General features: G+C 45.7%; 1 protein-coding gene across 9 annotated transcripts in view; it reads right to left on the bottom strand.

The window, feature by feature from the left end:
* Positions 1–16,000, bottom strand: part of ELMO2 (engulfment and cell motility 2) — a 43,602-nt gene that overhangs the window by 17,691 nt on the left and 9,911 nt on the right. Inside the window, exons 1-9 of one of the 9 annotated variants that reach the window (XM_012558823.2) lie at positions 12,015–12,953; positions 11,486–11,620; positions 11,156–11,196; positions 10,615–10,687; positions 10,206–10,256; positions 5,789–5,970; positions 3,805–3,904; positions 2,450–2,601; positions 25–103 (exon numbers count right to left, since the gene is read on the bottom strand). In XM_012558823.2, the coding sequence (XP_012414277.1) occupies positions 25–103; positions 2,450–2,601; positions 3,805–3,904; positions 5,789–5,970; positions 10,206–10,256; positions 10,615–10,687; positions 11,156–11,196; positions 11,486–11,563 (756 nt within the window). In that variant the 5' untranslated portion in view covers positions 11,564–11,620; positions 12,015–12,953. The other 8 variants (XM_023743171.1, XM_023743151.1, XM_023743165.1 and 5 more) reach the window with 8 other exon arrangements.

The following is a 16,000-nucleotide window of genomic DNA, read 5'->3' as shown; positions in this document are numbered from 1 at the left end:
AAGCTTGAAAAGGCAGCCACAGACCTGTCGCTTGTCCTCAGGAGCCTTCAGAAAAAGTGCGTTAATCAGTGCAATGGCGTAGGTCTGAATCTCCTGGTTGGAGCTGTGTCAATGCAGAAAGAAGGCAGAGGGAGATTAGAAGACTTCACAACCAGCTGATGCTTAGAGAGGGTTTACAAAAACCCCTGGCAGACTGGAATCATATAGTGCTCTGGGGCTGCGTCTCAAAACCCTTAAAAGTGGGCGTAATCTTTGACCCGGCAATTCCACTGACAGGAATTTATCCTAAGAAAGTCATCAGAGAGGCATGCAAGATTCATTGACAAGGGGTTTCACTGAAGCACTATTAAAGAAAGAGCAGTAAGTAACCTAAATGTTCACATTAACAACTCTGTTATGGATATTAGAATCCTAAGTAGTTGTTAAAAATCATGTTCTAGGGTAAAGGGTTTTAACCGCGGATTCAGGGATGGGCTTAGAGGATCTTTGAGCCCCAAAAATGGTGCAGAAAAGTTTTCTAAGGAGGTCTATAGCTGTCACCGGATTTTCAATTTAGGATTCCTTTTAGAAGCAGCTTTGACATGAGGAAATGTTTAGGATACAGTCAGTAAAAAATCAAGGTATACATAATATGGTCAGTAAGATTCCAATTTTGTTAAAAATATGCATAGAAAAACAGATGGGAGGGATATTTAATTTAATGTTAACAGTGACAATGTCTGGAAGTGGGATAATGGGTGACTAACCGACTTTTTGTGCTTTTTCTGTGTTTTCAAAGTCTTTGACTACTAACTTATCTTACTTTATTTTAAACAAACAAATAAAATAACACCAGCCATTCTCTGGAATCCTATAGGCCTGGGGGCAGACACCTAAAATAGCCCTGGCACTTGACAAGATGTGTTCACCTGCCAGGCAGCAGGGACATTCTGAGGCTCTTGATAAAGGGGCTGGTGGATTTCCAGGCCAGGCAGGGGACACGCTGATATCCAATGAATGGCACTGCGTGTCCCTCAGTCCAAACAGCAGAGAGCGTAATTTCCCATGACAGCCGTGGGGCCGAAAGTATTCACTGACTGACTCCTAAGAAATGCCATGTTCCTCTATCATCCTTAGAGAGGTGACTGGGATCATTTCCAATTCAGAGACAAGGAAACAGCGAGGTGGATCAGAGGTCACAGGAGATTAGAACTCTCTCCTCTGTTGTTTATAATGTCCTTCTCAACCCAATCACCCTTTTGGGCTCTTTGGGTATGAAAGCTGAGGTTGAAGAACCCCTTAATAGTGACAGGTAGAAATCAGAGCTGTAAATACAAGAAAAGAAAGTGGAGAGGGCAAGTCTTGTGTTTTTTTACTTGGATCAATGGGAAAGAACAGGTTGGAAGCACTGCTGAGTGTAGAGAGGGCTACCACAGACTCTCAAATCTGAGCACTATTGCTTCCCCTGGAACTTGGCTTTACCTCCAGGATTCAGTCAATGTCCGACACACTAAAGGGGAGCAAGAGTCCGGAGAGAATCACAGTAGTACTACCCTTATTTTGGGAAGTCCAGTCTCCCTTACATTCTGTAGACGGTTGAAAGTGAAGTACAAAGAGTGGAGAGAAGAGCAGTGTTCCAAAGGGTTCATTTGTCTGCCGGTTTTGTTTATTATCTATGGGGCAGTTCTACTCTGTCCTATAGGGTCTCAACAACAAAGTATTTTAGGATGTGATAAGCTTCTTAAAAAACAAACAAAAACAAAAGAAAACCCTGAATTTATGTCTACCCTGTGCTGACCACTGTGATAGGCCCTTTCCATCTCCTCTGTTCCTCATAAATTTGAGAAGTGAGGATGATTACCCCAGCCTACAGATGAGGAAACTGAGGCCAGAAGAGATTTCATAACTTGCTGAAGGCAGAGAACCAGTATGCAGTGAAGCCTGGGTTTGAACTGGTATCATCCTGAACTTGGGTCCTGTATGATAACTCTTGCTACCTTCCACAGCATATTGTGCAGAAAACATTCATTCAACAAACACGGATTGAGCTTCTACTTAATTCAAAGCAGTGGCTACAAAAAAGAATGGTCCCGGTCCTCAGGGAGCTCAAGGTTTAACATGGGAGAATGACAATGAAAATACAGCATTTCATACAAATAGTATACTAGATATAAACAGAGATCAGTGGTCCCAGCAAGGAAAAAGCATTTGGTACCAGGGTGGTATGAGAAGGCTGGGAAAAACTTCACCTTATCCTGCGGACCAAGGAGACTAGCTGAGTTGTTAAGCAGGAGCATGACTTGATCAGGTCTGAGTTTCAGGAAGAATCTGGCAGTGGTGTGGAAGAGGTGGTGAATGAATGAGCAAGCAGACCAGCTGCTTGGAACAGAAACAAAGCAGAGGAAGGCCTGCGAGACTTAAAATAAGAGCAGAGACAAGTGAAGGGAGGTGGGGCAGGGTCCTTACTCACACCTGAAGGTGGGAGATGAGCTGTCCCACGGTGATTTCCTCTGCTATCTTCTGGTACAGACTCTGGCTGTTCAAGACCATGCTCTCCAGGATGGCCAGGGACCTCTGAAGGATTGACACGTCCACCATGGGCTGGCTTACGTACCCTGCGATCTAAACCCAGAGGGAGCAAGTCAGCTGGGGAGCTCAGGGCCCAAGAGAGCTGGATGGCTGGGGAGTCTGATGTTAGCCCTTGAAAGCTCCCTCCTTGTAGACCTATGCCTAAATTTGGACAGTTATCCACTAGGTCAGTGGACAGATTATTCACTGGCTTCAGTTCAGTTTTCTGAATTGACACTGCCCCTTGTTGTAGAAGAAAAGACGGCAAAATAAGACGTACTCTTAACTCTCTCCTGCCCACTGAGTTCAGTCTGACAATTGAAACAGGTGGATAGTGGTAGCTGGTTTATGGCTATCCTGGCCAGTGTGCCAGAGATCCCCAGGCATTGATAACTCAGTTTCAGATCACAGTTTCCAACCCACATGCTTCCTCAAAATCTAAGGGTTCAGGTGTGGAAAAGCTGAGTGTAGAAAGCAGAGGATTTCACTGATACTGGGATTTTATTTCACCTACATGTACTCTATTCTCCTAACACACACTTTTGCCCTATACACATCCCAGATTTTGAAAGGTGGAATGCACCTTTAAGTCTTCAATATAATCCCTCTTCTCAGTCACTATTATAATAACCTTGACACATGGTCATTTCACTTATGCTCAAATATCTCCAGTGTCAGGACATTCCCAATGTTGCAGCTCAATGACAGGGCAACTCAAGGTCAGTGGATACATAATTTACTGGCCTTAGTTTAGTTTTCTGAATCAACACTGCCACTTGTTGCAGAAGAAAGAGGGCAAGATTAGAAGTACCTTTAGCCCCCCACCTGCCCACTGAGTTCAATCCGATAATCCAATCAGGCTACCTTTCAGATTGGTAAATAGGGAGGCAAATGAAATTGATATTCTTTATCTGATGAGAAGGGGAAGCTTAGAAGCAGGCCAGAAGACTTAAGGGTGGTGCTGGGTGACTGGCTGGTTTTATTCCAAGTCTCGCTAACAACCCAATCCTGCTCTGAGTCTGGTCAGTCCCAAGAGCCCAGATCCATTTTCCGAGTGCAGGCCTGAGAGTGTAACGAAGTGGAATGCTTTCAGGAGCCACAGGAAGGCTAGAGGCTGAGGATGAAAAATCTGGCCCCAATGAATATGAAGCTGACCCTCACTAGAAAGGCTGTATTTATTGCCCATATCTCCCCTTAAACCCAGAGAACAAGTGGCAACTGAAAGAGGAGGGAGATAAAGAATGTTGGAGGCCTCACCTGCTTAATAAAGGTGATGGAAACCATGTCCCAGGAGACAATGCCATGGTCCATGAGCTCTAAGAAGGCAGTCAGGGTGAATGCCAGCATCTCACTGTAGCTGAGACACGTGCAAAATACACACAAAACAATACACAGATTCAGAACCAGGAACCCAGGAGTGAAGACAGTCACAACTGGGACGTTTCACCTGCGAAAAGTCAGTGGAGGACCTGAGGATAGCTGCCTGCAAGCACACTGAGCCTGAGGTGGATCCAAGTCTGCCCAGAGGAAAAGGCTGCTGGGTGAAAAGGCTTTCCTCTTCCATACTGCCTCGTCTCAGGGAAAGAGAGTCACTTACCTATTTCCTGAGGTCAAAAAAGGTACCAGACCTTTGTCAAACCCCAGCACTTGTTAGGGGTACCTATGGGAGCTTACGTCCACACAAACCTTTAGTCCAAGAGGCAGCAGGTGCAGGAGAAAAGAGTGCAAGTTTTGGATGTGGGTTCAATTCCTACTCAACCATTTACTGACCATGCGAATTTTACCTTTTTGAATTTCAATTTCTTCCTGTGTAAAACGGAGTCAATCTCACAGAGTTAACCTCAGGTGGCTGTGGTGAGGGCAAGATGATGACAATGTATGCAAAGCCCTCAGTGCTGGCAGAGAGAGGGACTAGATAAAATGTTCTCTCTCCTTTGTCTCTCCTGCTTACATATATCATCCTTTTATGTCTGTACTGTGCTCTATAATTAACAAACCATACTCCCATTTACAAAGCATGTTTGGATACACTGTCTTACTAACAAAACACCTCACAACAACACCGCACGGTAGGTACTATCATCCCCATTTTAAAGAGGAGGAAACTAAGGCCAGTCCACTTGTGTACTCTCAGGAGACTGCACAAATCCTGCGTCAGTGCAGGCAGCAGCCCGAGGCTTCAGGACTTCAATGCAGCTCAAGGATCCAAGACTTAAAACAAATAGCCGCGATTAGTTGCTCAGGTTGGCTGAAAATTTCAATAGCTGATGCATCAACTGAAAGAAGATTTCTGACTCCCTCGCTGTCAGCTCAGGCTCCACATGCTTAGGTGGGAACCTAAGACATCTGTTTATTCACTGCTGATCACAAGGCATAGCTTCCCATCTCATTCTTCTTAACACTCCGGGGTATTGTAAAGATGTCCTTGGTGTATAGCAAAGTTCTGAATCTCCTCCTCCCTGTGAAAATGTGTGGCAGGGAGATGGGGAATGGGTAGGGGGGTAACTTGCGGTAAATACAAAGGAAGGCTTGTGCTTGTTTGTGTGTGTGTGTGCGTGTGTGTGTGTGTGTGCACACGCGCGCGTGCGCGCGCGTGCATATATACGGGGTGGGGAGGTGATGGGGAGGGAGGGAGTCGCTAAGAAGAGATAGACACCTATACTGGTAGATAATGGGCAGGCAATCTGCTCACTAACCTCCACTGGGCCAAACATCTTCCACAAATTAACAGGTCTGTCCTGGATGACCTCTGTTCCCTGACTTGGATAGCACCTATTTTTACTACTCACTTGGCATTTAGTCACGCGTTGTATTACTTAATTTGTGAGAACCTGTATTGTCTTCCCAACAAGACTACAAGATTTAGGACCATGATAGTGAATTATACCACTCTGTGTAGACCCTAAGGAGCCCCAGTGGTGCAGTAGTAGGCGCTCGGCTGCTAACTGAAAGGTCGGCAGTTCGAACCCACCAGCTGCTCTGTGGGAGAAAGATGTGGGAGTCTGCTTCCGTAAAGATTACAGCCCTGGAAACCATATGGGGCAGTTCTACTCTGTCCTATAGGGTCGCTATGAGTTGGAATTGACTCAACAGCAATGGATTTTTTAAAGAGTGTGGACACTAGTCCACTGCTCTGTATATACAAGGTAAGCATTCTTGTTTTTGACTCAGTGGAAAATGAGAACAGGATGCCCTGCGGCATGTGGTAAATCTTTGAAAGCCCCAGGGACATAATACTTACTGGGACAAAAGCTTGGTTCCACTCTCCACAAGCCGTGTGAGCATGATGATGCCATCCATGTTGATGAACTCTGTAGCAAAGGTCACGTCAGCAGAGAGCTTGGCCAGCTCCTTCATGGCATCCAGCCGGGTCTCCATGCTGGATGACTGGGTCCTTTCCATCAACTGGCGTGCGGCCCGGGACTGTGAAAGCAGGGACAAGATCTATGCCATCTGCTCCTTGTGGCAGGTTACCACTCTGGGATAGCTCAGAGGGGCCATTCTGGGGATAGCCAGGCCTGAGGCAGAACTGGTTTTTCACATTGCTTCCCAACCCAAACCAAACCTACTGCTGTCGAGTAGATTCTGACTCACTGCAACCCTATAGGACAGAGCAGAACTGCCCAATAGGGTTTCTAAGACTAATCTTTATGGAAGCGGACTGCCACATCTTTCTCCTGCAGAGTGGCTGGTGGGTTCACACTGCCGACCTTTTGGTTAGCAGCTGAGTGCTTTAACCACTGTGCCACCAGGGCTCCCTTCACACTGGTTAGGAGTTGCTAATATTTATTAAATCATTCAGGGAATTAATTACTGATGTGCCAAGACCAATGTGTAGTTATCTGTATCCTTTCTGTACCACTCTGGTCTATGGATTAACAAAATTCCCATTAAGGGAACACAAGAGTGACCTGAGAGATGACACTTCCACTAACTATGGCAAGTCACAGAGAAAGATATTGGTTCAATATAGGAGAGTGTTCTATTAATTAAAGCTGCCAGACGGTAGAACGGGTTGCCTCTTGAAGTACTGAACTCCCTATCACTGGAAGCAATCAAGTAGAATCTGGACAACCATCTGTTAAAGATGTTATAGAAGGGATTCTTGCACTGGATGGAGAATTTAATAGATAACCTTTAAGGTCCTTTTCTGTCCTAAAACGTGATAAGCCTAACAATTTTTTTTTTTTTTTAACTTTCTCACAAAGGCCCTATCAATGTTCCTCAAAGTGAAAGCCCTGGGGGAAACTTCAAGAATATCAAGAAGCCTGAAACACTTAACTTCAAACAGTTTTTTGAAAACGTTGGTTGGTTAAAGCAAAACCTCCTACGACAAGAATTTTTCCTAGCCAGGAGGTCTGCCTCCTTTCTGCAAACTGCAGCTAAAATCCCTCTGCTAGTGTTCATCGATCTTTCCTTTTGCTGAACTTAAAGTCGTGCCTCACAATCTACTGTTTCATCATTCTCTACTTTGTGTGTGTTAATTGAAGGTTCTCAGTGAGAATGGAGGAGCAAAAAGGGCACACACTGTTTACACTTGACTCCAACCTAAAGGTTGGCAGTTCAAACCTACCCAGAAGTGCCGCGGAAGAAAGGCCTCGGGATCTGCTTCCATAAAGATTACAGCCAAGAAAACCCTATGGAGCAGTTCTACTGTATAACACAGGGGTTCATCATGAGTTGGAATCAATTTGACGGCAATCGATAAACCAGTAGAGAGCAAAAACGCTACCGCAAGCTTTATTTTTTCTCACATTGCTTGAGTGTGACTAGAGCCCAGTTCCTGTTCCTGGCCAGGGAGTCAAGGCCTGCCCATCCCTTCCCCCTCTGCCTTTCTCTTCTCTTCCACCATTACAACAAAGGCTCTGAAGAGCACACTGCTCTCGATGGTGCAGAAGTCCCCCGGTATCTCTAAGGTGAGAAAATGTGCTGCATGAGGAAAGGTCACTACACAGAACGATTGGAAGAGCACTGGTCTGCATCTCACTTAGAAACTTCCAACTCCAAATGTCAATTTTCCTCCTGAGACAGCATTTCTGGGCTGCTGCCTCCCGCTCCGGGAAAGATGTGGTTCGGTGAAAGTCAACCATTTCTCGCAAGAGGTCTGTAAAATGCTTTGGCGCTTCTGTAAAAATAATTCCCAGGCTGTCATACTAAATCAGCAGAGCTTAGGAGGGAAGAATGAAGTCTTTAAGATGAGAAGAGGGAGGCAGAAGGGTATGATGGCGGGAATACTGGCTTAGAGTCAGACAGACTTGGGTGGGAGAGCCAGGTCTGCCACTTTTTAGTTGTACGACAAGTGGCAAGTTATTTCACCTTCCTAAGCCTCAGTTTCCTTGTCTGCAAAATGGGGATATCAAGAGTATCCATCTCATCAGGCGTTTGTAAGGATTAAATGACATAATATACGCAAAGTACTTAGCGAAGTACATGCAAATGTTAGTTGTTATTAAAGAACGAAGCCCTTAAAGCCACATCCTGGCCTGCTGTTAGGTACCGTCAAGCTGATTCTGACTCATAGCCTCCCCATGTGACAGAGCAGAACTGCCCCATAGGGTTTTCTAGGCTGTAATCTTTATGGAAGCAAATTGCCAGGTCTTTCTCCTGCAGAACTTCTGGGTGGGTCTGAACCGCCAACCTTTTGGTTAGCAGCCAAGCACTTAACCGTTTGTGCCACCAGGGCTCCTTACATCCTGGCCTAGGAGCACCTATATTCAGGCCTTTCTGGAGAAAACTTCATAGCCAAGCAGAGCGGGGGCCGCCATGAATTCACGGTAACAGCTTCTGCAGGGCGAACGGTTCTCGTTTCATTCTCCTCCAGGGTATTCTAAACGTTTACCACTTTCTAACACATCTTCACTTCCCTTCCTCTCAGATGACCCTGGCTTCCTCTTCACCGAGGAAACAGGGGCCACCATGTCCTTACTTTTCTGGCAGTCCTTCAACAAAGTAACCAAGCTGCACCACGTCCATCTTCTTCCTTAGGGGCTGAGCAGTCGAGGAGAATCCCCCCACCTGGGCTTGGGGTCCCTCTGTCCTGAACCAGTAAGGTCCTGTTCCATTAACCACCCCTTCCTTCCCACACCTTCAAGCTTCCCCTCTTGACTGGCTCTTTCTTATCATATTTTAAACAGACGCAAGTCTCTTCCATCTTAACACATTTTCAAGGACACATGAAAAAAACTGCAACAGAAGTTACCAACTGTGAAGGGTGGAAGGACTAGTTAGATGGGGACAGGAGTGGGAGGGAAACCTCTCACTATATCTTTATCAAATATTTTGATTTTTGAAACATAGTAATGTTGTATCTATTTTAAAAAAAAAAAAAAAAAAAGCACATCTTTTCAACTCCACTCCCTGCTTGGGTTAGCACCTCATCTACTTCCTTTTATCAACAAGCTTCTTGATCAAGTGACATGCCCACAGTCCCCACTGTTTCACATTTTTTTTTCCTCAACTCACTGCAATCTGGCTTCCACCCAACCACCCCACGAAAACTGTTTTCACAGAGATTACCAGTGAGCCCTTGACTTCTAGGGTCAACAGACAGCTTTTCTGCCTTCAGTTTACTTTCTCTCTCTGCTCATGAGAAACTGCAGACCACATCTTCCCCAGCCTGCAACTCCGTATGGGTTAGCTCCTGAGCCACTCACACTCCTGGTTTTCCTCCTGCCCTGCTGGTTGCTTCCTTGGTCACCTTTAAGAGCTGTTCTTGCTGAAATCAGGCGTTCGTCTTGGACTCTCCCTTTCCTTCCACATCCAGTGTATCACCATATTCATCAAGTTCTCCTCCTAAATATTTTTCATGTCCATCCTTTCATCTCCATTGCATTTGCCTTGAACTCTTAAATGGTATTCTGTCACGTTCCTTCTTTTAGCCTTTCTCCCACACTGTCACTGAAGTGGTCCTTCTAAAACATAAACCTAAACATGACACACCTTCCTACTTAAAATCATCCAATGATCCCACATTTAACTTCAGGATAAGATCCAAACCCATGAGCAGACCATCTAGGAATTTTCACTATCTGGTTTCTCGATGACTGCTCCAGCCCCTCAGCCATCCAGCACTCCTGCCTTCCCCAAACACAGCACAGGCCCCACACCTCTGTGCTTTTGCACATGCTGACCTCTCTGCTTGGAATACGTTTCATTTTCTTCTTTCTCCAGCTAATCCTTGCTTATCCTTCAACATCTGGGCTAAGCATCTCCTTCTCTGGGAAGGGGCTTGATGGTCCCTTTTCTGTGTTCCCCTAGCACCTTAGCAACTTTTTCTCAAGACCCTTGAGAGAGCCCTTGTATAGTATTTGTTTAGTCCCCACTAGACTGCGAGATCAAAGACTGACTTTTTAATCTCTATAGTCCTAGTTTCTAGGAGCCCTAGTGGCACAATGATTAAATGCTTGGCTGCTAATCAAAAGGCCGGTGGTTCAAATCCACCAGCAGCCCCGCAGGTGAAAAGACCTGGCAATCTGCTCCCATAAAAATTTATAGCTTAGGAACCCCTACGGGGCAGTTCAACTCTGTCCTATAGGGTCGCTATGAGTCGGAATCAACTTGACAGCACACGACAACAGCAAGTCCTAGTTTCTGGGCTATGGTAGGTACTTATATATGTTTGTTAAATGAGTGAACTACTAAAGAAGCAGAATACCTACCGGGGAGATGGCCAGCTGTAAGATTGTCCCATTCTTAATGTCACTGCGCGTCTGAGTAACAAAGAGAAAAAAGAATAACATAAAATATGAAAATTGTACAAGCAAGTTGAATCAATAAGAACTTTCTGTCCTTTTTAAAGTAGATGTAAGTGAGACTCTTCAGTCAGGCCTCTTCACCTGCTTGTTCCTTGGCAAAGAGATTCTAAGGTTCTTTCCAAGTGCGCTGGGCTCTCGGGGTAAAAGCCACATTTTTCCAAACAAGGGAAGGCACTGCCCAGTCTGCTCTGGGAGCAGCTCTTTACTGAATAAAGGGAAGCTACCTGGGTGCTAGGTGAGATAAATAGCCGTCTCCTTGCATGGCTCACTTCAAAGCAAGGCCTGGGTCGATTTTGCTTCTCCCTGTACTAACCTGTTCGGTGATGTAGAGCTGAGGACCATCTGCATACCGGAGGGTGTAGTATTCTGGGTTTGGCAATGACCACCTATGCAAAAGAAAAAGCGTACATCCCATTCAGCCATTCCTCTTGGCCTGCCCAGAAGCTGCAAATAAATCATTTTCAATAGAGTTGCTCAAAGGATTAGTGGCCTATACTCAAAGGATGAGTACCCGGGGGAAAAAGCAAAGTTTTAGGTTGAGATGTTGAAGAAATAACCAACTCAGCCTTTGGCAAAGATTAGCACCAAAAAAGGAAGTGCGTACAATTGCGTGTGGGTCTCAGTTCCTACCAGGACCTCAAGCAGGATATTTCTGAACTTAACAGAAAAAAAAATGAAGATTTATAGGAGGTCTTAGGGTCATCCTCATCAACTGTACTTCCTTCTTAAGACCATGATCCATGAAAATTTCACATTCAGGACCTGATCAACTAGAGATCCTTCCAAAGAATTCCCTTCAAGTGTTCCTCTAATCTTTAGCTGCTGTTGTCCAAAATGAGGTAGTTTCAACCTACCCGTCACAAACTTCCTTGATAATGGATGTCAGGGGCAGTTTCTGAAAGACAGAGAGAGATCTTTCATCAGCAATCACATCCTACTCATGCCCAGGTTCTGCCAAGCAGGATCAACTTGGGACCTAAGAATGGACTTATCCCCTGATAACTCTGGTTGAAGAGAAAGCCATGGTGACTGACCTTCCCTAGAGGTATGAGACCCAAAGCTCAGCCTCCTTGCTGCTGGCTCTTAACTCCTGATACCGATGGTCCCTGTCCCTAAGGACAACCTCTGCTATGTTCTCCTCAGACCCCTCCCCCGCAAGACTGCTTCTCATCTCAGGAGCTTACCTGATCGATTTCAAGGAGCTGAGCATTGGCACCTGGCCACTCGATGGCCACTTTGACGATGTCTGATGGTGGTGGCATTGCAGTTTACAATGGGCCCTATCTCTCCAAGACACACACAAACACAGACAAAGCTGCCTGTGGAGAAAGAATCAGAAAGAAAGGAAAAAGTCACAGAGTCCGCCTTCATTTTTCACTCATATATTTTGGAGAATCTGAAGACAGATACTGTCCAAAGTAGCATATGGAACTCCTTGGTTTGAATTTTTCTAGATCCTGACACAACTTCTCCTTGGGCTTTTGTCTCTTCAGATTAAATCAGCAAGTAGGAATGGGACAAATCTATCATCTGCAGATTAGCCAGTAGCAAGATTTGCCAATGCAAGGCTTCAGTTTAAGGGCCAAGAGGCTTCTGCGGTGGAAGAGCATATTTGCTGTCTTGGGACCCCGAGAGGGAGAAGCATATGCTTGGAGACAGAGGAATAGAACAGCCTTTCCCTGGTTGAGCAGTTAGCTAAAGGAGCCAGCCTACTTTCATTCTGCAGTCACCCAGGAAGATCCTGGCGTCAGCAAAGCCCAGCCGCATGATCTCTTGCCTTCTCCCTACTCATTGCTGCCACTCCCTCCCCACCAAAGGACAAAATGTGGAGCCTCCTCTGCATGGGATGACGCAAAGTTCAGAAAATGGGGAAGGGAACTGGGGCAGGAAATGCTATTTTAGTCCCTACTGCCAAGGGCAAGGGCTGTCAAGGGCTGAGAGCAGGGAGGTGAGGATACCCACACACAAAGGGCCTCTATAGGAGGACAAGGCTTTGCAAGGACCCGACCCCCTCCTCCACTTCTCTCCAAAATAAAGGAAAATAAATCACTTTGAGCAAGTCTAGAAGATGGGCCCACGTGACCAGTATCCTAGGCAACTCTGCTAGCTTAGTGGTAGCTAAAGCATTCTCTCTCTAAGATCTGATGAAGGGAAGTCACTCGACTGATGGATTATTTCAATATATATTTACTTTCCTTGCCCACAGGTGCAGGAAAGGCCTCTCTCTTAATGAGAAAGACCTTACTCCTGCACCCTCCAGGTTTAGCCACTCACGCCAGCAATCCACACCTCACGAATGAAGACTGCCTGCCTCTCCAGGCATCCATGGCTGTTGCTAAGCTGTTATTCATGTGTGCTATCAAGTTTTCAGGCCAAACACAGATACAGATGCCAGTTCTTACAGCCAGGGAAGTACAAACCTTTTTGGTGGAAAGAGGTGAACTCTCTGTCCCTACAAACCCACAGGCCTCAGAAAGAGGAAAGCTATCACTATCATTTCCTGATCAGGGTGCGTTGCTTCAGAAGTCAACTGTCAAAACGCCAACACTTCCAGAACACAACAATGTAAAAGTAATGATTTTCAAAGTATTCTCATGTATTTTGTTGAATCTTTCTAGCAGCCCTATGAAGCAGGCAGAACAGGATTATTACCTCCATTTGAAGTTGACAAAGTGAAGCTCAGAGTTGGTATAAAAATGGCATGGGGCGGGGGGGAGGGGAACGGTGTCTGACCTCCTGTAACTTCACAAGAGGGAAGAAGGATCAAGACCAAGATTAACAGCCCAAGGCTGATTCCTATGAGGCAGAGGTCAGACATGCCTCCATCCTCCAACCTTTTTACCAATTCTGACACCATCTGACCCTCCCATGGCATTCTCTACTTCTCTGCTGGGTTCAGTAATTTGTTGCAATGGCCACACAGAACTCACAGACCTCACACACGATTATGGGGCTTATTAGGGAAGTAACAGGTTACAGTTCAGGATCGCGAAATACTCAGGATACAGTTCTTTGATCAGGACAGCCTTTTCTCAGCTGTGCAGCAGGCAGGTCTCTCTCTGGCCCTCGAATCCTTGGCTTCACCTCTGCCTTGCTTGGGCAAGTGTTACAAAGGTCTTTTAGCTTTACTGATAAGTGCCCAGAGGCACCCCACTCCACCAGCAAGCCTCCTGCCTGAAGGCACTCAGCTTTCTTGTTCCGTGGGCTGGGAAGCCTACCACGCCAACTCCTGCTGTTCTCTTGGTTCTGCTGCCAACGTTTCTCTGCTGTGGCTTCTCGCCGTCTCTGTTATTACAGCTCTCCCTCTGTCTTGGTTCTGCTGCCTCTGCTGCCTCTCTCTGTCTTCCGTGTTACAGCTCTGCTCTCTGTCTCCTGGATCTCGGAGGTTATCAGTGCAGAGATCCCAGGTCCAAAGGATGCACTCCACCCCTGTCTCTTTCTTGGTGGAGTTGAGATCCTCTCTTCCGGCCTCTGGGATGGCTCATTTTAAGCCTAGCAGGATGGCAAAACTGACCAATCCCCTCATTAGGGTTTTACACACCTTATTTGCATGGTCCCACCCCCACAAGGGTGCCATGCACCTTATTCACATTGTTAGTAAGCTATCTAATCCCTTTGGTGGGCCACAAGCACCTCATTTACATAGTTCTACCGAGTCATTTGCTGGGAGTTAGAAAGACTATGGCTAGAAGGGCCATATTAAGTAATTCACTGCACCGCAGTTGGGTTAAATACCCAAGTTCACCCAGCTAATAAGTAATAGAGGGGCACAGGACTCAGAGCTGACTCTGGCTGGTCTTGTCCCCTCTCCCTGAGCTAGCCTGAATTTCTGTTCATTGTAACTAAATCTCACCTAAAAAGATCGATTGAAGAGGGGTGGCCTGATGGCCCCTAAAGCTTCCACAATGTCTGCAGCTCTAGGCAAGATTTTCCATTTGTGAATTTTATGTGCCTCCACACATAACAAATGTCTGAAAAGAAAGTGGCCCCTTAAGGGTAACTTCTGGATGAAACACTCTGCCCCAGTGATACAGCAAAGCAGGGAGTTCCCATTCCGGGGTGGTACCATGACTCTCTGGATGTTGTTGCTGTTGTTGGGTGCTATCGAGTTGATTTCAACTCTTCGTGACCCATGTGACAGACCAGAACTGCCCCATAGGGTTTTCTAGGCTGTAATCTTTACTGGAGGAGCCCTGATGTTGCAGTGGTTAAGCACTCAGCTGTGAACTAAAAGGCCAGCAAACCTACCACCTGCTCCACAGGAGAAAGACGTGGCAGTCTGCTTCCATGAAGATTTACAGCCTTGGAAACCCTATGGGGCAGTTCTACTCTGTCCTTTAGGGTCACTATGAGTCAGAATTGACTAGACAGCAGCAGGTTTTTTTTTTTTTTTTTGTAATCTTTACAGGAGCAAATTGCCAGGTCTTTCTCCCATGGAGCCACTGAGTGGGTTGGAATCACAAACCTTTTGGTTAGCAGCTGAGCACTTAACCATTGCACCATGAGGGCTCTTGAGTCTCTGGACGCCTAGGACAGATCACTTAACCTCCTCCAACATCCTTATCCTTTACTGGCAAATCTGCAGTAATTAGGAGGTCTGACTACACAGTTGTGAGATCATTTTTTAAACTGAGATATAATTCACACACAATAAATGCCCAGAGCTTAAGTGTTTGTATACGTATGTGTGACCATCACCCAAAATAAGATATTGAACATTTACATCACCTCGGGAAATTCCCTCATGTCTCTTTCCAGACAATCCTTCAGCTTCCAGCCTTCCAAGGGGCAACCGCTTTCTGACTTTCATTACCATAGATTAGTTTTGCCTTGTTTTTGTACTTTAGATAAATGAAATCAGTACAGTATGGCTTTTTTTGCTCACCACGAGGAGACTGATTTATTTTTAGATCATTTGTTTTTTAGTTTGGTTTCTTCTTTTTAAAATAAGTAGGCAGTATAGATACAATGGAGCCCTGGTAACGCAGTGGTCAAGAGCTAGTGTGCTACAGCTGCTAACCAAAACGGACGGCAGTCGACTCCACCAGCTGCTCCTTGGAAACTCTATGGAGCAGTTCTACTCTGTCCTACAGGGTCACTATGAGTCGGAATCGACTCGACGCTAATGGATTTTTTTTTTAATAGCTACAACAGAAAGAGCAGTGGGCTGGGATGGTTTTTCCCTACTGGAATTAGAACCAAAAACGACTCAGGACCCAATCCCAGTTCTGTCACTAAGTATCCAGCTGATTGTGTACACAGCCCTTCTACCCAAGTATCAGTTTTCTTCTACTGCAGGATGTGAGAGTTGAACTAAAATAAAGCATGTCGAAGGTACCTTCTAAATCTAAAAGTCCATGACTCTAAAAGGCAATTGAAAAACACCTAAATGAGTACTGACCATTTCAAACTTCTCACCAAAAGAAGCTACACCCTTATATTGATGGTGTGGCTTTGAAACAAACACTTTAGGGCGTGGAGGGGGAGGACTCCTTTCTGGATACTCTTTGAGGATACACTGAAGCTCATCGCAAGCCAAAAAAAACCAAACTCATTGCGGTGGAGTCAATTGCGACTCACAGCAACCCTACAGGACAGAGTAGACCTGCCCCATAGGGTTTCCAAGGAACAGCTGGTGTATTCAAACTGCCAACCTTTTGGTTAGCAGTGGAACGCTTAACTACTGCGCCACCAAGGCT

This window comes from Trichechus manatus, unplaced genomic scaffold, assembly GCF_000243295.1.
Source record: "Trichechus manatus latirostris isolate Lorelei unplaced genomic scaffold, TriManLat1.0 scaffold00008, whole genome shotgun sequence".
In the NCBI taxonomy this organism is placed as follows: Eukaryota; Metazoa; Chordata; class Mammalia; order Sirenia; family Trichechidae; genus Trichechus; species Trichechus manatus.
Note: the sequence above shows the minus strand (reverse complement) of the source record. Positions and strands in the feature narration are given on the sequence as shown.